The 19396-nt window shown below is 35.6% G+C and overlaps 2 protein-coding genes across 2 annotated transcripts in view; one reads left to right on the top strand and one right to left on the bottom strand.

Annotated features, from left to right (window-relative positions):
• Nucleotides 1-6360, bottom strand: part of LOC107224759 (restin homolog) — a 47332-nt gene extending 40972 nt beyond the window's left edge. The window contains exon 1 of the mRNA XM_046735553.1: nt 6257-6360. The gene's annotated coding sequence lies outside the window, so the exon portion shown is untranslated. The remainder of the gene's footprint in view (nt 1-6256) is intronic.
• LOC107224763 (pescadillo homolog) lies at nt 2142-7586 on the top strand. Its single transcript, XM_015664943.2, has 8 exons — nt 2142-2302; nt 2415-2648; nt 2751-3258; nt 4966-5102; nt 5199-5458; nt 6001-6188; nt 6276-6463; nt 6637-7586. Exons 1-8 carry the CDS (start codon nt 2279-2281, stop codon nt 6898-6900), a joined length of 1803 nt encoding a protein of 600 aa, XP_015520429.1. The 5' UTR covers nt 2142-2278; the 3' UTR covers nt 6901-7586.
• Nucleotides 7587-19396: the final 11810 nt, after the last annotated feature.

The raw sequence follows: 19396 nt of genomic DNA, 5'->3' as shown, positions 1-19396 counted from the left end.
ATAATACCAAGGTCTTGTAAAAACGATTACAGGTCAGCGCACCCCTTGACTTTAGCTAATTTACTGAAATTAATTCACCTCTCAAGCATGGATATCGGAAATTATGTCCATGCTCTTACGATCTTATTATCAGAACTCAGTATAAGTGAGAACTTGTGTTTTCTATCATGCTCAGTCGATTAAAACTTTGGGTATTCATAATGAACATAATGATGGACCTGATCTGTTCAGATTCGGTAATTTTTTTTTTATTTAAAAAAAAATTACATATTTCAAGAGGATGTGGTGCAAATTGTAAGACGTGACAATAAAATTTGATAAAAATAATCCTGACAAATTAACGGGTGTAAAAACTGAACAAAATTGAGGGATGATTGAGATTGAAGAATCAGGAAAACAATCGTAAAGTGAATCAAAAATCGTGAGGTAAAATCATTGGTCGAGTTGACAATGGAAAGCTCTGTATGTATATGAATTTAAAAAAAAGTAATACAAATAGTACAGCACCTACAGCACTGATTTTCTGTCTAGAGGCTGGTAAAATGGCCTGACAGCAGGTAGGAGTTATTTAGGGATTTTTAGGGGGAACCAGAGAACGCCTAGGAGGAAGTCACATGGGCCATTTGCATGGAAAGTGTTTAGTTCCCATGTGTATGTACTTCCCACAAACGATTTTGAATGGAGGTAAGACACAAGCTTCAAGATATGAAATTTGTCCACAGAGTAACTTTACTACCCTCATGGCGTGTTCCTTGTCTATCGAATTGGTCGATTACTCTGACAGGCTTCATATCAGAAAGAGGAATTAGATTACTTTTTGTCACGTAATATCAACCAAGATTGTTTGGAGAAATTCTTTGCTTTAGTCGCAGTCATGGTTGCCACAACGTGAATCCAACTTGTTGACAATTTGTTGGCACATACAAGTCCCTCCTTGTCAGTAATTTCAATTCGCATCGTTCATTGAGTGCGAACTGTGTAGACGACAAGGGAAGTATACTGCTCAATTTAGTCCACATATTGGAGGATCATAGCGATAACAACCATGACGAACCGGTAGATTGCTTAGATGATGCGCTCCACCTGCCCGATGAAAGTAATATCCAACGATAGGTCCCACAGTCCATAGTGACAAAGACTGTGTGTGATTATATAGCAGGATATGTAGCACGCAGGCTTTTGAAATTTTTGCAAGTCTGTTCAGAGTGCAAATCGACCATCCTGGCAATGGAACCTTTGCCAGATTTGCATGGAGAATTAGAAAGTAAAGTGTTTGATGAAGAGATATATGTTTTGAAGTACGTTAGCAACAATTGTTTAACTTCCTTCCAAAAATTTTATTAAATCATCCGTAGTCTGCTTCTATCGATTAGTTTTAGAAGAAATTTGTTAAAAAACCTCAAAGCAAAAGTGGATGAAAAAAATGTCTCAGGTGGCTTGGTTGCTCTGCTCATGCCTTGAAAGTAAAGAATAATTTTAAACAATTTTCCATGTCCCTAGACATCAATACATTCTGTACAGCTGTAAGTAAAATTTTAAATCATAAAGATGCAGTACTAATAAATTCTTTAGACAAGCACGGATACATCGCGAAAAACACTTCAAATCAATTTTACAGTAAAGAATACGTGTCAGTTAACAAACATTGTAAAATCTTGATAAATTCACTATCCGACTTCTTTCTCTTTGTATAAATTGTATATAATTTGTATTTCTGCATTATAATTTTATTTGTAATTTTGACTTAATTACCATTACCTGTATTTCGTTGATAACTATTGCGTTACTTGTATTTTAGATTCACTTAAGATTTTTATACTTGCACCACAAACTGACCAGAGTTTTTGCTTTCTGCTTTTAGTCCATCTTTTTAATTCAACTGTACTTTATTTGACAATAAATGAAATATTTTTAAATTCTAAGTAACTGATTAAATTTATTCAAAGCGATGATGAATACAAGTCGTTTACAAGTGGTGTCAGTTCGTCCTGAAAAAAGGATCAAACTGATCATACCACTTGTATTCTCAACCCCTATTTAAACACATTGATTCAGAGATTTGAAAACTCTGCCATTCGAAGTTTATCGTTAGTACATTGAAGCAGCGCGCAGTGTGACGCACGAATTCGGCAACAGTTTCGATACACGGGAGTCAAGCACGGGAGTAGCGAGAGATAACAAGTTGCTCGTATTGGCACGTGTGAAGTGTGTCAATACAAGAATTGGATCTTTTTTATGAGGAAATATTAACCATTGAAAACAACAGATCGTTGAGAGAATGGTCGTAATAGGAAAGAAAAAGGTAGATATATAAATCACACAAATTTAATCTCGAAAACGTACATCTTACCTCCTTTTCTAACGCTTAACATTTTTGAGGTTATTTCTCCATGCTTGTCTGATGCTTTTCACAGTACCAATCCGGTGAGGGTGCTCAGTTTTTATCACGGAGATCAGCTCTAAAGAAACTTCAGCTTTCATTGAAAGACTTTCGGAAACTATGCATATTGAAAGGAATTTATCCCCGGGAACCTCGTAACAGGAAGCGAGCCCAACATGGAGATACAAGTATTAAAACCTTATACCACAAAAAAGACATACAATTCCTCATGCACGAGCCTATAATATGGAAATTTCGAGAATTTAAGGTAAGTGAAATTATCACCCTATATACCGGGTCGCTGCATTACATGGCAAGTGTTTGAGTACTTTTTTATTTGTTTCATAATCTTGATTAATTCTTCTTACAGATATTCAACCGAAAAGTTGGCCGAGCTAAAGCAATGAAGGAATTCGGTGCTTTGAGACGGTATTTAAATAATCATCCGCAGCTGAAGCTAGATCACATTGTAAAAGAACGTTACCCAACATTCATAGATGCATTGAGAGATCTTGATGATTGTCTCACGCTATGTTTCTTGTTCAGCACATTTCCTTCTATAGCTCACGTGCCACGTGAGCACTCACTTTTATGCAGGAGATTAACCGTCGAGTTTTTGCATGCTGTTATAGCAGCTAAAGCACTTCGAAAGGTTTTCGTTTCGATCAAAGGCTTTTACTACCAAGCTGAAATCAAGGGGCAAACAATCACATGGATAGTGCCACACCACTTTTCTTTTGAACCACAGTCCAAAAATGAAGTCGACTTCAAAGTGATGTCAACGTTCGTTGAGTTTTACGTTGTTATGTTGGGTTTCGTCAACTTCAAGCTATATCATGATTTGAACATGTTTTATCCACCAAAATTCAACAGTCCAGGTAAGAATTGATAATGTAAACTAATATTTAAATAACACAAAGAAACGCATTATTTTTTATGACTGTCCTGTAACTAACAAGGAGAGGTCACTCATTAAGGAAAGTTTATTCCAATTAAACTTACCGTAACAGTGAATCAAAATTTAAGACATTAAAGTTAGTAACGTTAAAGTAATCGAATATGGGAAAATATTTTATTATTTTGCAGCCTTAGACTTGCTTTGAAGGTATTTAAGTCTACAAAACATGAGTATGTTTTGCTTCCATATGATTTAGTGAATCTCAGATACTCCTAAAATTGTGAAATACTGATTTATCATGGAAATGCATCGCCACATTAATGTTTCGAAGATCAAGCTTATTAAAATGCTGGTTCCTGCGTGACAATTCTCATACTTCTATTGTACCCATGGCGTGTTTTGAACAGTTAAACTTGTAGCACCTTTGGCCCTGTATAAAAACTATAAAACTTTCCATTGCTGCAGTTACCTTCAAACCTTTGAAATTGTTGTAGAAAAGGTACAAGTAGATCAAAATGAAACATGAATTGTGCTATGTCCACGTGTAAAGCTTAAAATCCAAATGATGAACACCAGTATAGCTTAACATTTATTGTCGTAGCACTTTCAGAATAAGAAACCATATAAATGGAATGGGAGTAAGATTCTGGGAATCGATAAAACGAGGTAAAAGCAGTGAAAGTGGCATATTTGGTAATACAGTAAAACCTCGTTTATACGTTTGCGAAGGGATATGACAATTATGATGCTTCTATGTTTGTATTAACGCACGGACAAAAATTTACTGTAGAAAGTTTAGTAGAAATGTGATAGTTTGACTTATATTAACGTATCCGTACACCGAAAGTTGTGCAAGAGTTACAATAGAAAATTGGGAAAATTTCAACAAGTATTATAACCGAAACACCAATTTTATTACACTCACTAATATGATTGCGATAGGTTTTGCTTTTATTGCTGTTTATCCTCAAACTATCGTATTTCGATTGTAGCATCTATGTGATAAAATTTATTCCATGTTTTTTTATCGATTAGAAATTCCTACAATAGGCGCATAGAATATTAAAACGCAAGTTTGTAATGAGAGATTAGTTGTAATTAATGTTCGGGTGAAGGGAAAAGAGTGCTCTATACCGGAATAAATGATACATAGGTGTGAAAAATATCAAAATGAATTACTTATGAGTGAAATTTTACATGTGGTCTGCAAGCAAAAACTACCGGGACTGAAGGAATTTAATGCACAAGTGAAATGACATACAAGTGAGAAACGTATAAACGAGGTTTCAAAGAAATGCAGGATAGTAGAATTCATAACCCTGGTGAATAAACTATTATTATATAAACAAGGTTCGTCGTTCGGTGTCTTAGTATTTTTATGTGTCCCTTAAAAGTCATGAACAATTGCTTTTATCCAACTGTTCGGTTTCATCATCTTGAGGATACTATCCATGTTAAAAAAATTATCAATAAGCATTGCAGCCAATTTGCCTGAGGGTGCTTTTATAATGTTCTCGATCTTAAAAAGTAATGGAGAATTAATTTGAGATCTTTTGTTTGAAGTACATGATAGAAAATTGTAGTTTTGCTTAGCATCATGCGCTCTTGAGCACTTCGTTTGTTATGGTGACCCATAATTCTGGCATAAGTATTTGAATTCAACGATTAATTACTGATTTTTTCAAAGGAAGTACCGATACGAAATTAGTGGATGAAGAAGTATATGTGTCTGAAAGAATTGCTGCACTGAACTCGCCATTGTCCAGTGTTAACAATGCGACTCCAGCACCAGAAGAAGAGCTGGATACGGATCAATTTCCGACAGTTCGTTTCTTTATTATACATCTGTGAAGTAAATGAATACGTACTTACACACGGACTGCAGTTATTAAATCATCTCTGATTCAAAACTTGTTTTAGGAAGCTGACCCTTCTCAACTTGAATTATCAAGAATTGAAGTAGAAAAAGTAAAGAAACTAAAAACCCTATTCAAAGGTTTAAAATTCTTTGTGAACAGAGAAGTCCCCAGAGAACCCCTTGTATTTGTATTGAGGTGTTTTGGAGGAGAAGTATCCTGGGATAAAATGCTATTCGTAGGTTCCACCTTTGATGAAAGTAATGAAAGTATTACGCATCAAATTGTGGACAGGCCAAGCATGACAAAGCAATATATCTCCAGGTAAAATTAAATAAAGTTCGTCAGAAAGATAACACGCTTATGAAAAAATAAAGTCAATAAAAGTTGTATACATACAATTTACATCTCTTATTTGATTGAGTTATTTGCCATGCATTTTGTCTAGTAAATTGTAACACTCTTGATAATGATACTGAGAAAATCAATGTTTTACAAATCCACGTTGCAATTGTCAGAGCTTTCAAAAAAAAAATATCCATACATACCATCATAAATTTTTCAATTGTTGATTATATGCTTGGGAAGATAGTTTAGAAATGTAGAAAGGTTTACATATGAATTTCAAGGTATTGATAAGTTCTTTAAAAAATTAGTGAATAGGTTTGTGAATTTGAAAACTAATTTTTTTGTACTAACTGGTGTGCATCTTGACTGCTACTTACACTGTCGCACTCCGTATGAGGTGTTAATCCGGCATTGAAAGTTTCGATATGCAGTGCAAATTACAGCTTAATAGGCGAAATTTACAGTAGAAATATATACAAAATAAAACATTCTATATACCAATGACAAAAAATTTTTAGGTACTACATTCAACCGCAATGGGTGTTTGATTCTGTAAATGCTAGACAACTTTTACCCGTCGAGAATTATTTGATGGGTAGTGTGCTTCCTCCGCATCTTTCACCATTTACAGACATGCTGCGAGATCAAACATATATCCCGCCCGAACAACGCGCTTTACTCGACCCAGAATTTAAAGTGAAAACAGGTAAATAAAATGAAAAATCAGAATTCTCTCAAGGCTCAGCGCATATCACAGTCATATATGGTACTTACTTGTAAACTTTTATCGAAGCTAAAGATGACAGCGAAGAATCGGAAGCAGAAGAGGAAGGAGATGATCAACCAGAGATAGAACAAGCGGAAACGATTCTTGAAGGTGAAAGTGCAGAGGCCACAGAGAATGATATCTCAGAGGAGGAACCTGAAATCACAGTAACAAAAACGAATGACAGCGAATCAGAGCAAGAGAGATTGAAAAAGGTAATGTGCAAAGGAGCGTATTAAAACTATTCCCGCGAATTTCTTTTCGCATTAAAATTGCAGTGATGTTTGAATGTATATCTCAGATGATGGTACTAGAAAATTTTCTGGGAAATTTCCTACAATGATAGGAAGGTAATTCTAGTGCAATACGAATATTGATTCTTTCGCAGAAAAAGGGAATGGTGGTGCAACAGGGTCAATTGACCAGGGAAAATCCATGGGAGAAGAATCGTATTGAGAAACAGGAATACCGTCTCAGGGAGAAAATGATAAAAAAGAAACATAGGAATTTGTACAAGAGTATGATGCAAGGAAAAGAGGACAGAGCAAAAGAGATTTGGCTACTTAGGAAAAAACGACGCATCCACGATTCTACAGAAAAAGAGAAACGTAAACAGATGCGAAAAGAGGGGAAAATTAAAAATACGGCATGAATTCGATCGGAAATATCCATACGTCTTATTGTGAAGAGAAAACGGCAATAACTACAATTATCCAAATTAGCTATTATAGTGTTACCGGAATTTAATTACATGTTCACACTTAAACTCGAACTGTATGCAGTTGTTTCATGTGTTTACATATACGTATGTGTATCGTGTGTTTAGTACATAACGATACGATATATGTATGTAATGCTTCATGATAGCTAAAATAAAGATTTTTATGAATTGCACTGTAATGATGAGAAGATTAGATCTGTCACGTGAAGCGAATCAGCCATCCCTCAAATACTTTTATGATGTTGATTCTACTTGAGGAGTTGGACTTTGCTGCGAAAGAATTGGTAAAATAATATGGATGTAATTCTATCGTAATAATAAAAGGTAAATTAATAGAGTTGCAATTTATCAGGCGTTAGAAAATTGGTGCTCGATTTTTTTAAATACGTAAACGAAATAAAAACTTTGTTGCTAATATTGCTTTTGGGCGAATACTATTCTGTTCATTATACAGTAATTTTCATTAATGCTTTGGGATTTCGGCTAACTTATTTTCCGTCCGAAAAAAAATGCAGGCTCGATTCTACACGAATTGTGTGACAATGATTCCCAATCTCTCACTTTGGCTGCATCGCCGGTCATTGTCACATAACCGAGCACGCATTTTGTTTTGGACCGAAAACAAATTAGCCGGCAGCCCAAGGCATTAATGAATATTACTGTACACAGATGATACAATAAATTTGCAAAATACAGACTGAATTCAAAATAGCGAGTTCTTCATTCGTTTGTTTAAGAATTCTTTTATAACACATGGATTTAGACGCTTGAGAAATCTACACGTATTAGTTCGGTATTCAGAGTCTTACCAATTAATTTCAAAGACCCGTTTTGCTCCGCATTAAGAAGGGTCTATATTAATTACAGGATAACCCAAATTTCAGTGGCACCTTCGTTGCTTCTCAAATCAAACTTTCCTTTACAGGTATTGGAAAAATAGCGGGCGGATGGGGGATATTCGACTCGAGTGATTATCACACTAGTATTCGTACGATGCAACATTCGTATTCGCGTGAACGTAGCACTCGCCTTCGGCTCACGCTGCAAACTTCACACTTGTCAGAAATAGCACACTTTTCAATAAGTGTGAAGTTTGCAGCATGAGCCGTCAAGGCAGCCTGAGTAATGAATATATTCAAACAACTTTACAGTTCGCACTTACTTATAATTCTCCAAAAATGCTATGAAATCGCATATTTTATTCCAATGAATTGCGTATTTACGATTCTCATACATTACATAAATTATGTAATTATATAGAAGCCTCAATTTTTTATATTTATTAGGAAGTTGAATATTTTCAGCGTGATTCGGAAAAAAATTCGGCTACATACTCCTGAAATGGAAAATACTGTAAGGGATATTCAGAGAAATTCGGAAACGCTAGCAGTACGATTCAGCAGAATTTTATGAATTGCGAATATCGATAGCATTAGTCAATTCAAATTTCACGGGTTCACCCTTCAAGTCACACTAAGCGCAGAACTGAATCCAATTATAATTGAAAGGTCCGAATTTGGGTCTTTACAATAAGTCGATCTTCACTGGTCTTTTCCTACTCTTACAAATTTAGAATTTTTTCATTTTATCATCTGGAAAATCATGTGATCGTTTCAATTCAATTTGATTCACAATATCCTATTTTATGATAACATTTCACTGGACATAAAAATTCCAGGACCACTATGAGAGTATTCGCTGTGAGAAGTATTAATATGTCACAAGTAAGACTTTAATTAATCTCTTGTAAACGAGTGCAATATTACTAATAACTTTTTTCCGCTCCTTTTTTGCACGCGGTTTGCTTATACCTATATATGCGTTCAAGGATATCTTATTTTAGTTCTCCGAGAACCGTGCTTTGGAGACAAACGATATTCATCGGTTTTCACAATCCTACACATAATATAGCATTTGATTCACATTCCAGGAATGTTGTGTAGGTATAATTGTTTCTTCCTCATAATATTTCAAACGTAATATTGCCCGAACGTTTGAGGAAAATAGTGAATGCGACATTCCTATTTGATTACTATAATTGAGTGGGCGATCAAAATGAGATAAACACACTTTTTCATTTAACCAAACGCTTTGCGTGGTTCAAATTTTTATTAGAAGTAGAGAATCTGGTCTCTATCATATGGCCAAAGTTTCAAATTTTTCCCATTGCTGTATTTGAAATGATTTTCATAATCATATTAGATGTATCATATGAATTTATCCCTTTCTGATCATCCATTTATATTTCATTCGAAATTGAAATGCCAAACAGTAGCGGTATCAAAGAGTCGGGCATACCGAATTTTTGATCATTCAATTAATATTCGTAATCGGCGACCTCGAAATCCCACCGGGTACCAAATTTCGTCCAAACGAAATCACTAATTGCGAATTCTTCCGCTATGTGGATTCGCCATTTTGATCTCCCAAATTTTCAACCAGATTCGAGATCAGCGACCTTAACACCGTGATTTTTAAATTACAAAAAATGTGTCGGAACACCCTGTATTTTCTGATGTATTTAAAACTACAGTGTGAGCGGCTTTCCGCGGAGTCTGTAACGATAATAACGTGCCAAAGCGTTGTACGGTCATACTTTCACGTGGGCCAGGCGCGTGGGACGTCTGACCTTCCAACTCCTTCGGGGGAAATGCTGGAAGCGTAAAAGCAAAAGCAAGATCGGGCAGAGACCCGGGGTCGTACGACTTTGGAGCGTGGGTTTCCGGTGGGAGAACTGGAAATATATCCACATCGAATATCACAAATAAGCGAAGAGCCGTTGCGCCATTTTTGCGCTGCTTCAGGATATTCGAAGTTGTAGTCATTTTTATGAAAGCTGTGGGAAAGAAAAGAGACAATTGTATGAGACATACTAATTGAGCTACATCTTTCAAGATTTTTTGGTAGTGGCAAATATATAAAATCTAATTCTTTGTCTCAATATTTCAAAAGTTTAAGTTGTCCCATTTTTACGACCAACGAATCGCGCAAGTTACAAGACCATTGCGTAGTTGTTTTGACATCCGATTTGATACGAACACTTTCCTTAAAAGTAATAACGACCAAATCATACACGCAATGCGAATAGATAAGACAACTAATGTTTCAAAAATAATTAATTATTCACGTATTTACTCAAAATTGCGTATAATATTATTAAGAGGAAAAATGATAATGAAAATTATTGAATTAAATCTATAGATTATATGCATTTAGATCATTTTCATATACCAATGACATATTAATCACGTGTTTCTTTAATTAAGAAACCTCCTGTCTTGAGAGTGTCTGACCCAGTTAAGAATGAAAAGTGGATGACGATTGCAACTGTATGTCAGAGCATCGATGCTTTATTGATTTTTCATGTGAACTGTTTTTTGCTATTAGATTGAAAGCATCATTGAATGATTCATTCGAATCTCTGGCTTTATGACTCATATTCTTACGTTTGGTTATCCTGGTGAGTGGTGTAATATCTATACCTTATCAGCTATTTCAAATGCTTCTGAATGAAATATAACAGTGGATCTCTGCTTCCCATTTCTTGTACATCCGTTTTGTAAACTGATACAAAAGCATTTCTATTTCAACAATAAATAAATTAATTATTTCGAACGTGAAGATTAAAAATTTATTCGAATCTATATGTTTTCTTAGATTCTTACAATGAGTTTTCAGAATATGTAAGCACACAATATTATTCTGAAAAACCTGTTTCACAATTTTTTATTACGCCTACGGGTAACATCAGACAGAAAGTACTTTCGACGAACTGTAATAAACCGGTACGACTTAGCTGTAGCTACAATTTCAGAATATTTTCTAATATTCTGGTGTTATTTTTGTTATTAAAAATAGTGTTTTTAATTAAAATCAAATAGTACAAACCGTTAGAGTTCAGCAGAAAACGAGATTATAGAACGTCTAAGATATTCAGAAAGTTCCATACACACTGCTGTTTATATCATTCAGGAAAAACTTTTCAAAAAATTTGTGACATCTTATTATATGAGACTTGAAATAATCCTTGGAGTTGATACAGTGAAAACATGGTTCGAAATTTGTTTTTTCTCAATATTTTCACAGTGATAATTTTAAGGGGTTACATATACATGGCTAGGTCAAACTAATCGATTTAAAAAGATGCTCAATTGAAATTACTGTCCTTTGAGTATCTACCCTGGATATTTTACAAAGAAATTCGCAGTAACGACGAAATTGGAGCGTTTTGTAATCGACCGGGTGAATGGCGACAAGGGTATCAAAAGAAGGAAGATTGAGGTTGACACAGCTTGGAAAAGATCTAATGAAAGTGTCGACATTTCAGGAAGATCCGTAATATGACTCAGAAATCGACGATTTCATGTAAATCTAAATTGAACCAGTTATTTGATTCTCAGTGTAAACTGTGGTCAAAAATTTAGAAGCATTTTTCTCGAAACAGTGTTTTCAAAATCGGTACCAGAAATATCTCCGCGACTACTGCACCGATCGGGATCTAGTTTTGCACAGTTTTGGGTCAAACAATAATGTAGTACTTGTCGAGCCGTTTTGTCGATACCTGGCATAATTTTTTGTTTCGTCGTAAGTACTGAACAATTTCTTTGGTTTTCTTAACCCGATTGACCATATTATGAGTGATTTTTAGTTATTTTTTCTATGGCATGGTCCGTTGAATGGCATCAACTCCAAATTTCTTCTTGTCTTTATCTCATTTTGCAATTTTCACATGGAATTATGAGTATGAATTTTTCTTTTATAAACGGAGCAATAGGTGACGATTTAAACAGACGGTTACATATTTTAGTAATTTTGGAGATCAAAGAAGACTTTTCATGCCCCTTGCCGGCAAACTGTTTTTTACCTGATTTATACTTTATACAGTCACTAAAAACAATTAGTAGCTCAGAATGAGTCGATTGACAAGGTCAAATGCATTACGCAGAAATACCGAGTATCCCGAACCGGTAGTCCTTCCGGTCAATCAGAGATATAGCAGGTGTACAGTCGAGCTAAAAACTTGCCAAAATGGAAAAGTGGTAAACGAAAGTTTATAATCAATAAGTGAATTAAGGTCCGCCATGTTTGATCAAAAAACTATCGCCTTGGTATCGACAAAATTAAAGACTAGTGAATTTCGATCGAAATATTTCAGTAATTAACAATCCGAGTCGAGTGACATTATCGACCAGCATTTTTTGAGCAGAAATTCGTACAGTTTGTCCAATTTTAATAAATAATGGATAATTTTATTCACAAATGAACTCTACAGAAATAACCGGATATGGTTTGTGGATTATATGAAAATTAATTTGTTCTGTGAAACCTGTATTGATTGTACATAGGTAAAATGTTGTTCTGGTTAATTGAAGACCTAAATAAAAATTGACGTTCCGGTGATTTGTTACGATAATCTGTTCGCAAATGAAATGGGCCAAGATTTATTTCAATTGCATATAAGGTAGAGTTTTTCATTGAAAAAAAAGGCAGAATATAAATATGTCCCAAAGGTTGTTAATAACTGAACTGCTTCTGTAGCGATCGGTACGGTTTTCACTTTTGTTCGTACCGAGGGAATATTATTCCAACCTATTTCAATTACCTCGAATAATGTAAAGTGTAATTATTCAGTCCTCATTTTGTAATTCTTCTGAGCCGACATTGTTTTGGTTGGACTGTACACATGGTGCATCCCTAACACTGGCATTTGCGTTGCCTTGAGCAATCTCAAACTCATAACAAATCCTGATTAACCATGCAAGTTCGAGTTTATCTGTGTTTTCACAAAAATTGCATCTTTAACACTAATGTAAAAATGACAAGATGTTTCAAATTTTCAAATTTGATATGAACAATTTGAGCAATTCCTTTGATTAAGAGTCGAGTAACTTTTGACTTAGAGGGTGAGGCCGATTAATCCTTTAAAGTACGAAAAAGTAGATTGCTTCGTTTTGCAAAAGACTCACTCACCTTTTACACGGTAAATTAATTGCATAAATTCTTGTTATGCAAAATCGGACTCCGGCTACGATCGCATGCAGAAAAAAAACCCTGACTAGATCTAAAACATTCAAATTAGTAGAAAGATTCTTGAAAGAAGAGCCAAGGCAGACCTTGGGTTATGATTATTATTACCGGCGGGTACTAATTATCGAAGTAGATTCGCATATTCGTATTATTTCTGTTTTAGCGTGCAGGAATCACGAACTCGTTCATCCTTTAGAACTCTGATATTTTGAGCAAGGATCGAGCATGGATTCTTGTTGTTGAACCGGCTATTTATAGTGATGACTAGACCAGTGGCCGCGATGCTGGTCCCAGGGAATATAATCGAAGCATGGTGGGAAGGAAGGTGATATTATACAGTCGTAGAAGTGAGAGGGAAGCGTGTGAGTTATCTGTACGTGAACACCGCGTCTTTAATGTGTCCGTACGGTACAGGTAGGTATAATACAGATGCGGGCAGTACGTACGATAAACTGCACACATGTGTATGGATGCTGCATCGTAACGGAGGTGGTCAGCTGCTTACGTCATCTTGGCTATTTCTACCAGCCCATCTCCAGAACTCATCCGTTGGCCTTAGTGGCGCCGCAACCAAGTTTCCGGTAATTGGCTAGTTGCAAACAGTAGAAAAAAGATGCCAATTTTTTATATGCCTTCGTTTATTGTCTAATCGAAAAATAAAAAAACATGATCCAATTGTTTTTGGTTTCGCGGATCTATGCGCTGATAAAAGTATATTGTGTAACAAGATCGTTGGCTCCTTGTTGTATACGATTCTTTATATAACAAGAGTATGTTGAGTGTTTTTTCACGAAGCCCGAAATTGAGGTTAGGGTCGCGTAATGTCGGATTTGTTCGCAACAGCGCATGCGCGGAGTATTGAGAAGACCCTAGGACTTAAAAGTGGTCTTTTCAGAACTCTGCGCATGCGCATTCGCAGACTCACTCGAGCGTCATAGAAACAAGAAGGTACTTTGTGTAAGGAAAACACGCATGGAAAAACGCGTAAAACATGCTCGTGTTGTATAAAATATTTTTCACACACATATCCAATTACAGCGTGGTCGTGGCTGCAATAGATTCGTTTAATACTTCGACGAATAAGAACAATTTAACGACACCTCCAACTATCGTGAGCTCATGACCGGGAGTCAAAATTTTGAATAGTCTGCAGTTTTGAGATTTGCATCATCATCGTTTATGAAAAACACCAGTATCAAATTTCTCTCTCTGACCGATTGAGTATCCTTCGATTTTAATTTCTCTCGTATTCATCGGGGTGTTTCGTTTGGAAACAATATGTGTGGTTGCTCTCAACTGAAAAATTTGTGTACAGCAAAAAAAAGATCTCGTAAAAAGATATACTTCTTGAGCCGTATTTTGAAATGTCGTTTTCGGAATTTTACGTTTTCCAATTTAAAAAACATGAAGAAAATCTCACTTAATGTTACGGCCTTAATCCTGCCAGCATTTGATGAAGGTTTGGTTCTTTACGAAAGGGTCGTTTAAATTTCTGTTGTAAAGTCAATAGTTGAGCCGATTTAACCGTTTATAGATGAACTTTCATATAAAATTGTTCTTCAAGACTTACAACTTATGAAACTTTGGAACTGCGGAATTTCCTCTGCGAGCATTTTCATAAAAAATGGAATCACCTACAAAATTTGTTGTTTGAATTCTTGCCGTAAAGTCAATCAGAATAGCTTAGTCACTAAAGACGTTTATAGACGAATTTAAATCAAGATGACTTTTGAGACTTTTAACTTTTCAACCTTTTCAGGTACGGATGTCAATTAACGAACACTCATGTAGAGAATTTAATTCTTTGCAAAATCATTCGACTATCGGTATCATTGAATATGGCTTACAAGTGATAACAATTTCTTAAAAATTAAATTATTTTCACATTATTTGAATAGGAAAACTACGAATCCTGAGGACTACTTTTTAAAATTGGCTTTATATTTCTATTTCTGCTATCTATAACAAGTTTTTCATACAGATGCAAAACAAGGATGTATGAGCCTGCAAACGAAACACCCTAGTATTCATATGTCCGGATCAATAGTATGTTATGACCCTATAATATGTGTTTACGGTATTGAAAAAATGCAGTTTTTAAAACAAATTTATTCATAGTAATCTTTTCGAAGGCTTCTAGCCGTGTGCCGTAAATCTTTTCTGCAACCTTGGTGCAATACAATAACTGCTAACGTAACAGTTATGAACGCATCGCTTAAGTCGTTCCCACAAACCTCGTCGAAGACAAAGAAAATTAGGGAGTCCTACCGCACCCACGTTTGCAGTTCTCCGAAAATAAAATCCGTCAGTGGATCGCGATATTTTTTGCTCCTTCTCGACGATGTCTTGCTGCACATTCCAATAATATACCTATTTTTTCAATCTTGCATTTCGATATGTTTTGCGTAATTACTTTTTTGCGCTAAGCGGTTTTTTTGAACGATGAAAGTATTTGATATCAAGTTCTTAGCAATTGACTAAAACTCAAGTTATTTTTTTCACACTCTTTGTTATCTCACTAACACTGTCAGAGCTACAATTTTTTTAGACAGTGGAAAAAGTCACCGATTTATAAAATAACGGAGAGTGCCATAAAAGTTCACAGGTTTTCAATTGTTTATTCACGATGATCAGCTTTTCTTGAGATTTTTAGTACATTTATCGGAACGCTTCAATATTATGAACAATATATATGCGACACATAATTCCAAAGTGTTCGGTACACTTTGTAAATCAAATAAAAAGATGCGTAATGCCTTGTTTTTGTGAAAATCATGTTTCCAGTTTGTGGCACGTCCAAATCCGGCATTCAGGATCGGCGCAGGATGACGTCACTGCCCATAGCAGACAAGGAATTCGTTTAATTTACCAAATACGGCACTGGAACAGTCTCTTGATTCAAAGAAATGTCATTTGATTTGACAAAAAAGTGATGAGAACGATAACTTGTGTTATCGAGTGGAACTAACATTTATTTGATTCAGAAAATTATGTTCCCCAATTTGCATTCGCTCGTCGCGGTTTTTGAACGGTTAAAAACGATGTTTTGAAATTAAAACATGAAGATTGGCAGTTTATTAGTTCTGTGTTTAGTGATAGAATTGAAAAAAAAATTGAAAATTGCCGAATACTTATACCTATACATATATATATATAAAAATTTGCTGATTTAGAAAAAAATCGTCATATTTACCCGGAAAAGAGCGTGCTTTTTTCATTGTTACTTGCGAACGGATTGCCGCAAAAAAGGACACTTCACAGGAAAGTTTATACTGTCGTTTCAAATATCAGTATCCAACGCAAGGTCAATAGGATAAATTATGCTGTACGCGATTTTAAAAAGATGTCATTTCGAGAATAATTCGATTAAAGTTTCTGTTTACTATTACTTGTTTACCGTGATATAAAGAAAAGAACATTATGCGTTTCACAGCCAGTTACTATTTCCGAGGCCATCAAATTGTCCAGTCGTCCACATATCGGCATAAAAAATATACGATGTGCAACCATTGTCAGTCTTTCCAATTTGGGGAAATTCCCTGCCTCTCTTGTGCTTTTTTGTTTCGTCAGTGACCATTTTCCAGGCTTGCCAATGGATATTAGTCTTAAATTATTCGTGAAAAATTAAGTTCCTGAAATATGCTGGTAAAAAGTACTTTTTTTTTAAAAATATTTTCAGTATTCTCCATCCCCGTGTTCACTGCAATGCATAAATTCTAATCAGTGAAAAATTTCTCACTTTATTACACTGTGTCATTGCATAAAAAGCGCTTACGTGAGTTAAAGCTACAGTATCATGGCCACGAGATACTGTAAAAGGTCACTGACAAGGTTGTTTTGCAAGAAAGCAGATATTCCTGGTCGAGAACAATCCATGGCATTTGTAGGTAAGATTGGCTGAGTATTTTTTTCAGACTAACAATTAAAAATATCAGGCCTTCGGATCACTATCCACTCTTGTTATATCAGACAATGAAATAGTACACCTAGTATTATATCAGTTCACACTTGAATCGCATGAAATAGCCGAAATCCCATAAAATCTCTAGAAATCCGCTAAAATCCTGTGAATTCTGTACGTTCTTTTAAAATCGTATGAGAAGTGTGAAATCTTGTGCAATGTTGTGCAATCTCGTGAAATAATGTGAAATCCTCGAAATCCTTTAATGGGGTGCGCTGGTCGATTTCGACGTTGACGCATGAATCTCTGAATATCGAAGTCCACGTATCTCAAAATCGACAGGGGGCTTAATGACCCCATTCTATACACAATTCTGAACAAAAACACTCCAATACATTTATCATTCGACGTAGAATTAAAGAAATGGCACGGGTTCTACGAAATCGCAATAGTAAATTTATAGAATTCATGCCATATCTTTATTTCTACGTGAAATTCAGATGCGTATAAGATCTACAACCCTTGCTATATAATTGAATAGTACGTATTACTGTCATCTAATAGCTGTAATAACTCACGAAGTTCCATATGTTTGACAAAATCTTGTATTGCGACATAATGTGCAACACCGATTTGCCTATTGCATAAAGAGCTCAAGGAAGAAGTAAGTGCCGGGTCGAAACTTTTTCGCAACTACCTTATACAGCACACATCATTATTCACATCACCTACGCAAATAGAAGGCTGACCTTTTTTTCGAACGCTTCATAGCTATACACATTATAGTCATTAATTGACAGTTAGGCAGCAGTTCAACAAGATAATAATGTACGAGCACTTCCCGAAACTTTTCATTCGAATTTCTATTTAAAAAGTACTTTTTAGAATGATGATGGATGCTAGTCATTAATTTTATGACGAGGTGAACGTATATTGAGTCACGAAGGACTCTGCAGAATCGTTATGGGAATTGGCTCCCTGTCGAATTAGCTGGATTTTCAGTATGTTGTAGTACAGATCCTCCCGATCAAAAGTTCTCATGGCTACAAGTCCCAAAAATCGGTAATTTTCAATATACAAGCTTAGGAAGAAAGGTGTCCAGATTTTTTCTTATGTCTATGGATTTCGTGATTTTCATGAATTATGAAGCTTCAAGGGGGCTTGAAATCAAACAAATCACTCAAAAAACGGCACGGTTGATTGTCCAAGATAGGCAGGAAACTGTGATTTATTCTATCGACGAATTGATTCTATCCATGAACTCGATGGTTTCTGGAAGGAGGTGCAACGTCGGATTTCGCCTGAAGAATGAGACTCCGACTCTTGCAATAATTGACTTGTCCTGTTTTTCGCGCGTGTGCGAAGTCTCTGCGAATCGGCTGTGCAGTTTTTGATTGACATATTTGATTTCAAGTCCCCGTTGAAACTTTGTAATTCGTAAAAATTGTGTAATCCACAGACATCAAAAACTTCATTCGATCGGAATCCCTGCCGAAGCCTGTATATCGGAAACTAGTGATTTTTGCTACTTGTATCCGTGAGAACTTTTCATCGGGAAGATATGCACTATAACATACTGAAAATCCAGCTAATTCGACCGGGAGCCAAGTTCCATAGAAATTCTACGGGGTTCTTTATTCAATTATTATATATGTCAGCTACAAAGAAACTACAGAAAATAAACATGCAGTCGTTAGGAATTAATTCTGTATTTATATGCAATAAAAACGTACGTGTGTAATGTATATGCACTACATATGGGACACCACATATTAAGCTGACCAATGACTTACCTTTAACGCTTTCGACACCTTCACTAATTTGTAACACACTGTCTAATTGTAAGACAAGATGAATACCGTATAATTTTTATGTCTTCAATTTCCCACAGTTGTTGCTGTGTAAATTTTTCAACTTGTCGATTACCACTGCATATATTTATATATGTAATGCTTTCAATTGGCTGTAACTTTCAAATACAAAATGGAATTGTCAAGGTTGAAATTTTAAGCGGCTCACATCGAAATTGGATGGAATAAAACAGGACACTTAAGAAATGAGGAACGTAATTTTATTGTAACTACGGAACTCCCTCTCAAAATGGGGCAATTACACCATAACGACTTTTGGTTCAGAATTTCATACTCGAAGACCGGGATGTCAGAATAGCACGACTTCACGAGAATTCCATTCCTCTTGGAATTTGAAGAAATACGTGAGATTAGCGCACATATTACATCATACGTACCTTATATGCTCGGGGGAATTTTTCTTGAAGTGGACCACTCGACCACTCGAGATGACTTCGTGTCATGCGTTAACCGCCGTAGAATGGCTTCCTCCTTGAGTAAGAGCGCTCTGATGGTTTTCGTTGTCTTTTTGGCAGTTTGTATTATACTTCAGCGGTTGCCATTGAAATTTGAGACCATACCGCAGAAGCCCTTCCGCTTGATGTTTACTAACAATTTAATCGCTACTAAACAGCGATAGGTGCGTTGA

The sequence above is a fragment of the Neodiprion lecontei genome, chromosome 3 (genome assembly GCF_021901455.1).
Source record: "Neodiprion lecontei isolate iyNeoLeco1 chromosome 3, iyNeoLeco1.1, whole genome shotgun sequence".
Classification (NCBI taxonomy): Eukaryota; Metazoa; Arthropoda; class Insecta; order Hymenoptera; family Diprionidae; genus Neodiprion; species Neodiprion lecontei.
The sequence above is the reverse complement of the archived record's forward strand: the minus strand, read 5'-3'. Positions and strand labels throughout refer to the sequence as shown.

What these genes read in the sequence shown, in the direction of transcription:
- LOC107224763 (XM_015664943.2), top strand. Translation starts at nt 2,279, where the DNA reads ATGGTCGTAATAGGAAAGAAAAAG. An exon ending in TCGTAATAGGAAAGAAAAAG is followed by an intron (nt 2,303 to 2,414) that starts GTAGATATATAA and finishes TGCTTTTCACAG; the next exon opens with TACCAATCCGGTGAGGGTGC. An exon ending in ACAAAGCAATATATCTCCAG is followed by an intron (nt 5,459 to 6,000) that starts GTAAAATTAAAT and finishes AAAAATTTTTAG; the next exon opens with GTACTACATTCAACCGCAAT.